The sequence below is a fragment of the Meriones unguiculatus genome, chromosome 4 (assembly GCF_030254825.1).
Source record: "Meriones unguiculatus strain TT.TT164.6M chromosome 4, Bangor_MerUng_6.1, whole genome shotgun sequence".
In the NCBI taxonomy this organism is placed as follows: domain Eukaryota; kingdom Metazoa; phylum Chordata; class Mammalia; order Rodentia; family Muridae; genus Meriones; species Meriones unguiculatus.
This window is the reverse complement of record NC_083352.1, coordinates 62,792,736-62,799,864: the sequence shown is the minus strand read 5'-3', so window position 1 is coordinate 62,799,864 and position 7,129 is coordinate 62,792,736. Positions and strand designations below refer to the sequence as shown.

Here is a 7,129-nt window from a genome sequence, read left to right as displayed (position 1 = left end):
CATCAACAGGCACTGTGTGGGTGACTGAGCTGCATCCACAGCCCATGCTGTGCTGTGCTTCTTCCCAGTGTGACTGCTGCATGTCTCAGCCCTTCTGAGCCTCAGTTTTCCCAGCTGGAACATGGAGTTTTGTACCCACTGACAGGCTGACTTTGAGAGTCCTGGCCCCTCTGCTTCCGGGCAGCCACAGTGGCTGTAAGCACCCTGCTCTCCCATTGCGGGGTGCAAGTAGATGATCCTTTGCTACAGCTCCCTGAAACAATCAGTGATGTCCTAGGCACAAAAAGGGCTTTTATTAGAAGGATGGGGGAGGTGATGAGTAAATCGCACGAGAGACACCTTGTCATGGGTCTCCTACACTCCTTCCTGGCATGGATTGCAACTTCTCCAGATGTCTACCCAGCTTTAAAAGGTCCACTCCACCCTTGGAGGGCAAGGCAGGCTGTACAGGTTGAGCTCTTAGCAGAGAGGTGCACATGCTCACTGATGCTTCTTGTCTTGGCCCTGGGGCGCCAAGGGCAGCGTGGGTATGAAGAAGGCTGGCCGCCACAGGCAGCGGAAAGCCAGCAGGTGGGGACCCAGTGCATACAGCAGGTTGCTCAGAAAAAAGGTGGCCCAGGTGTCCTCCGGCACTCGGTAGGTGAAGGGTGTGCGCAGGTGCATGGAAGCACCCATGTGTGAGAACTGTGCCTGGCACGGATGCAGGAGGAAGGAACACAGGTCAGACCGCCACCCTCAGGCCGCCGCCCTCCCAGACACTGTTCAGCTTTAAACTTCCCTGCCTCTGGCCTGGGTCCCACTCTTCCTCCTCACAACTGTTATCGATGAAGATTCCTTCCTCGGTCCCCTTGCTGTGGCTGGGTCAAGGCTTTTTTCTCTTCCTCCCAGGAAACCAGAAATAGCTCTGAGCCCTCTACTGCTCAAACCCTCCCAGGGCTCCCCACCTTTCCTCACATGCCCAGAACCTAGAGTTCATAATCGTCAACACCAGGCTCCAATTTCTCGTCTCTCTCCCTTGATACCCTCTTTGTTGTCTTCCTGTGCTGTCCCCATTCATGGATGGCCTTCCCTGCCTTTATCTTCATGGGTTTCAATCGTTCCACTCCAAGATCTCTCTCAACTCCTGGGTCTCCTTCCCTCCGAGGTTTTGTTTGTTTTTTGTTTTTGTTTCCCAGTGCTGGAAATGGAAGCTAGGTATGTGCACGCACCGGGCCAGCACTGGGCCACTGAGCCATATCCTATTATGATTCTCTCCAACTCTGACTAAGCTTAGCACTGTCTGTACATCTGGCCATCTCCCCGAGCCGAGGGAATTCTGGGCCAATGGGCCTGGGGTCCATCATTACTACCCCTTACCTGGCCAATGGCTCCAGCGAATACCAAGGCCCAGTCCGGCAGCCAGGAGCAGCCAGGGAAGATGAGGCCATAGGCAGCCAGGCAGTAGAAAGGCAGAGCATAGAACAAATACATCAGCATCTAGGGGAGACCACAGCCTGTGAGGGCACAGGGTAGGTAATCTCCTATCACACACAGCAAGTCTGTACTCAGCTGCAGAGGCAGTAAAGGACTCTGGCCTAGCAACTTAGAACACCCTATTTCCAAGGCTAATATGATTGACAGGGGCATGTCATTCAGGCTGGGCTAATACGAGCCTGAATGAAACATGTTCTTAAATCTTAGGGTAGCTAAGAGGATGGATGAACCCCTGGAGTGGTTCTGGGGTGTGTCCTTGAGCACCTGGATCCCACCGTACCTGAAGTCTGCTTGCGAATCTGCCTGGCTGGCATGGGCTTCAGGCAACTGCTTCAAAGAAGCTGGGGCAGGACCACGGTCCTCTCCTCCCACCTGTCCTCTCACCTGCAACTTTGGGTAGGCCACGGGGTCCCGCAGGTATGGCTCATATTGATAAATATAGATGAAACAGGCATCTGCGGGACAGTCAAGTACCACCTAAGACACAGAAAATCACCATCCCTGTCACACATCTCACAAAGGCACCATCCCACTCCGGCTCTCAAGCCGAACCAACAATAATCACCCTGGTCCTGCTTAGCCCTCCCTACTTCTCCCCCTTTGGCTTGGGGTCTACAGTAAAATTATAGACAAGAGGCTACAGGGAATAGGTGTTTGTCATGAAACATTTGGGTCAGACTTAGAGAAGAACTTTCTTGGGTGATCAGACAGAAGAACACTGTCCTTTTGGCAACGAATAAAAAGTAAATTTGGGAGAAGCAGGCTGAACAGGGAGACTGGAAGTGAAGGGGTACGGTGCCCAGCCAAGGCAGACTCACCAGGCCCCGGAAGAGGGTGAACAATGCAGCAAGGATGAGGTATATGATGAGGGTCAGGTCAGCTGGGCGCTGTAGGAGGCGTTTCTTCTGTTCCTCCTGTACCTGCCCCATGTGAAAAAGTCAGCTAGCCAGAGAGGTCTGGAATCCAGCAGAATGCTCAACAAATGTTTCTCTCGATCTTCTGAGAACCAAGGAGGCTCTCCTAAGAATACAGTCATTTAGACATGAGTTGAGGATTGAGGCTAGGTCTTGTATAGGCTGAGTAAGTGTTTTACCCCTGAGCCCTTACTGGGGAATTCTAGGCCAGTGTTCTCCTGCCAAGCCACATTTGAGTCTTCGGAGCTTTGAGACAATCTTACCATAAAACCCAAGTTAGAATTAAACTCATGGCAATCCTGCCTCTGTGTCCCCAGTGCTCAGATGATAGGCATGGGCCACCATACCCAGCTTGACACACAGCCTTTGATCCAAAGCCATTCACAGGCAGGTGCCGGCAGGGCACTCACCATGTCCAGGGTATAGGAGGTTGGTGCACGGGACTGGTTGAAGATCCTCACACCAGCCCAGCATGGAACCAGCACGTAAAGGAGAGCAAGGAAGAAAGCAGGTCTGATCTCTGAACTGTATTTACCTGCCAGGGTGGGGAGGTCATGTGACTGGCAAAGAAGCTCCTAATAGCAACTGGGCCACGCAAGAGCCTCACCTTGGCAAGGACATGATTTTGCCTTACACTATCCTTGCTCAAGCTCTCCTACCCTCCGTGTCTTCCCAGCATTCTCCTTCTCTGGCCTGCCTCAATTTACCCTCTGAATATGTATGTCTGTGCTTTCCATCTTGGATGATATCCCCTTCGCTCAGCGATTTCTGACCCCTTTCAACCTGGGTCTTATCATCTCCACCCTACCTCCAAAGATCTACTTAACAAGACTTCACTAAAGCCACCCTAAAACTCCCTTCCTGTGTGAAGAGCATTCTGGAAAACCCCCGACATCATGGGCCAGGAGCCTGGAGAGCAACAGAATTAATGTCATCTCTCTTTTATTTCCATGTGGAAAGGGAGAGGTGGGTATCTTGATTGTTGGTCAAGGCATAGGGCTATTGGGTCTTCAGACATGCGGAGCCTCAGAATTTGTATCCTTACCAAGGATGTTTCCCGGGAGGAACACCAGGAGGCTCATGGCGAAGGACCCTAGCCAGTAGAGCCCAAGATTCCGGTACCTTTTCCTGGGAAGTGAAGGGGGAAAACTATGGTCAACTAACCCTCAATCTCAACCCCTGCTAGAGCCCAGAGGCTGCCTTTTCGTCCCTGTTGGGCTATTTATTTATTTCATGTTTGGCAGCCAGGATGGAACGTAGATCTAAGCATGCTCAGAATGTGCGAGGATGGCACCTCATACAGGAACAACAAGCACTGGGAATGGTGCCAGTGGTCTAGAAGATGTGGTCTCCTGCCAACCACACCTGTTGGCAGTCTCTGGAAACATCTGCTAGCCATCCCTGGGTGATCATACCCCTTTTTCAAACATTTCCGGCTCCCCAGTGACCCGGAACCCACTTCAGGAATCAACTTCCTCCTGGGTTTCTAGGCTTCCGTGTCCCCCTCACCTTTTGCAGATGGCACCGGCCATGGCCAGATAGAGCAAGTAGTGTACAGTACCATCCCAGTAGCAGATGAAGATGCCATGTGCTGTGCGCAGGTAGGGCTCGCCCTGTGGGCAGCAGTGGGGCTCAGGAGCATGCGTGCTGAGACAAGGACCACGCCCAGCCACCCTACACCTACCTCCTTGGTGTAGAAATCCATAAATCCCATCAGGATGCCATCTTCCTGGAGTGCAATGACAAGGTCCACCACAGAGGTGAAGGAGAAGATCACAAAGACTGGAGAGAGAGCATGGGACTGAATAGGTGAGTGGGGTTGACATGGGCAGAGCTATGCCCAAGGATGGTGTGGCTAAAGCCAACACAATGACAGTTGGACCTGGGCAATCTCAGGTTCTGTTCTTTCGACACAGGTTCTGTAGCCCAGGCTGCTCTTGAACAAATAGCAATTCTCCTGCTGTAGTTTCCCAAGTGCTCAGATTACAGGCCCACAGCACCACACCTGGCTTTCAGTTGAACTTATAATTGGGCTTGCAACATGAGATCCAGGGCACAGTGACAAGGCCATACTGGATAAGCTGCCATTCTTATCCCAGCAATTGGCACTCAGAGGCAGGAAGACTGGCATACAAGGTCAGCTTGGGCTATATTAATGCTGGGTTGGGCCTATTCTGATGGAGGAGACATAATTACTTCTGAACTCTGGAGTTCTAACTCTGAAAGAGGAGAAGGGGTCTTCTGAGGCTTTCCAGTCTAACGTTGTTCCAGGCCCTCTGAGTTCCACAGGTTAATGGGAATCCCTTAAAGACTAACGGAGGTCCTTAGTTCATCCCAAGTCTAGATGGAGAGGCCTTTGCCCGTACAGCCCTGCTCCCCACCACCTCCCAGTGACTCACCAGCGTAGAGAGGGTCATAGGTGATTTCCCCATGAGATAGGCTGTAGATGGTCATGAAGAGCAGACCCAAGATCAGTGCACTCACCAACATCACACACAGGGTCCTGAAGAAGGGAGGCCATGCTTAGGCGAGACCTCTTAGAGGAATAATTCAGAAAGTATCAGCGAATGAGAATGAAAACTGCCTTCCCTATTAGCGACTTGTTGCTTAGGAGTTCTATTTGGCAAACTTCTACTCATCCTTCAAGGCCCATCCATATTGCTCCCCTAGAAGCCCTCCCCGATTTCCCGACCCCTTTCTGTTACTTCCAATAATTCCATCATTAGCTGATACTCATTCATTTGGATTTGTCTGGTCAGTCATTGAGGCTCACTCCTCATGTGGCCAGGCCCTGATGAGGAGGGTCTCCTGTATTCCCTGAGGATCCCAGTTCCTCCCAAACTAAACTCCAAATGCCTCCAACTGTTCCACCCTATCCTTGCCCAGATCTACCTCACCAACCTGATAAGACAGTTAAGCTAGTTGCATAGATAACAGAAGCCCAGCCCCACACAGCATGGTTTTGTTCAATTCTCCTACACTACCCAGGCCCACAATTCATGAACCCAGCTTGATTTCACCTAACTAGCAATGCCAAGAACACTAATCTTGACATTGCACAGAGCCGTGATCCTCACCCACAACTATAGTGAGAATTAGACAGATGAAGGGACAGTGGCTCCCAGAGGGCACTTGATCACTCAGATCCCCAGGAGACAGGTACTGGCATCAGGGAGCCTGACCTACAGCTAAAGCCCCCTCTGTCCTACTGTTTGGATCAGCTGAGCATTGGATTGAGGGGCTTGTTGAACTTCCAGGGTCTGTCTAGAGAGAGAAGACAGGGACAGGGTGGTCATTTCGTTTACGGGGAAGTTACTCTAGGCCTGAGACAGGCAATGGAACAGGGCAAGCGTGGCAGGGAAGCTGGGCCGGTAGGGCTTTCACTAGGATAATACTTTGACCCTGGGCGACTTTGGAACCTGAGCCGGGTGCATCCCTGGAATACCAGTAAACGCCCCAACCCACTATGGCTCCACATCACCTTTTCCCAGAAGCCTACGACAGCATCCGCCTGACTCAGTGCGGCCAGAAAGGGATTTCTGCTTGCATAGGCGTCCCCCAGGCCCAGCTTCGACCCCCTGGCCAGGCCACCCCTCAACCTCCCTCCAGCCCCGTGGTCCTCACGGATGAGACGCACTGTGAGAACGCTGAGACTTGGTTGAGCGCGTAGGACACTGGCAGGGCGCCGAGAGACAACGCCGCAGTCTTGCCAGCTAGCGGCGGGATGTCCATGGCAGCAGCGCCCCGACCCCCGGGACGCTCGGCTCGGCGACCTCAGCGCGTCTGAGCTCTAGGTTGCCAGGGACCTGCCCCGCGCAAAGGTCGTCCGGCGCGGGCCGGGAGGCCACCCTTACCTACGATAGGACTCCTGGCTAGTCTGCAGGGCCTGGCCCCCACGAGACTCCGCCCACAAGCTTCCCTTCTCGGTCCATTCAGCAACTGTAAGGCGATGGCCACGCCCCTTCCCGCTTCTCAGCCCTTTCCCCGCCGGCAGTGGCCACGCCCCTTTCTCCACCCAGTTCATAGCTCCACCTCATACACCATTCACCTGTGTAGCTGAACTTGGGGAGATGTATTGTATGTCCATAGGGGTGTAAAGACCAGAATAGGAAGACTGTGGGGAGTCCTGATTTATCATTCTCCTCGTTCTTTTGAAACAGCGTCTCACAGAGACAGGAGCTGAGGTTACAGGTGTGCTTGGAGCATCAGGTTGTTGTGGTCTGTGATCTATACTCTTAACCTCATGACCGTGCAGCAGATACTAACCACTGAGCTTTCTTCCTAGCCCTAGGGATGTTTAAGAACATTTTATGTATGTGGGTGTTTCACCGCGTCTTTTCTCATGTGTATGTAGTGTGCAAGGAGGCTAGAAGAGGACATCTACTCCCCTAAAACTGGAGTGAAGGATGGCTGTAACCCGTGTGAGCGTTGGGATCTGGACCTTCTGCAAGAACAGGCAGTGAGTCACTGCTCCAACTCAGTTTTTTTGTTTAACAGTCTTTGGTGAGCAGCCTGGCTTTGAACTCAAAAGATCCATCTGCCTCTGCCTCTTGAGTGCTGGGATTAAATGAGTACAATACCGTGGCTGGAGAGCTTTTTAAAATTAATTTTTTTGTATGTGCATGAGGAGGGAATGGCAAAGCATATGTCGAGCTTCCATGTTAAGATCAGAGGACAGACATTATGTCTACCACACAGGTCAGCCTTGGCAGCTGGCATCTCTACCCACTGCTGGTTTCTGG

General features: G+C 52.2%; 1 protein-coding gene across 3 annotated transcripts; it reads right to left on the bottom strand.

The window, feature by feature from the left end:
• Positions 1-271: 271 nt before the first annotated feature.
• On the bottom strand, positions 272-6,281 carry Tm6sf2 (transmembrane 6 superfamily member 2). Of its 3 annotated transcripts, none has more exons than XM_021638164.2 (10): positions 6,025-6,281; positions 4,787-4,890; positions 4,072-4,169; positions 3,897-4,000; positions 3,433-3,515; positions 2,798-2,922; positions 2,292-2,393; positions 1,858-1,950; positions 1,357-1,476; positions 272-690 (listed from the first exon to the last, which is right to left on the bottom strand). In XM_021638164.2, exons 1-10 carry the CDS (start codon positions 6,117-6,119, stop codon positions 481-483), a joined length of 1,134 nt encoding a protein of 377 aa, XP_021493839.1. In that variant the 5' UTR covers positions 6,120-6,281; the 3' UTR covers positions 272-480. The 3 variants fall into 3 exon arrangements, with proteins under 3 accessions (XP_021493839.1, XP_060237894.1, XP_060237893.1); XM_060381911.1 differs by having other exon boundaries at positions 6,012-6,275; XM_060381910.1 differs by having other exon boundaries at positions 4,787-4,923; positions 6,025-6,275.
• Positions 6,282-7,129: the final 848 nt, after the last annotated feature.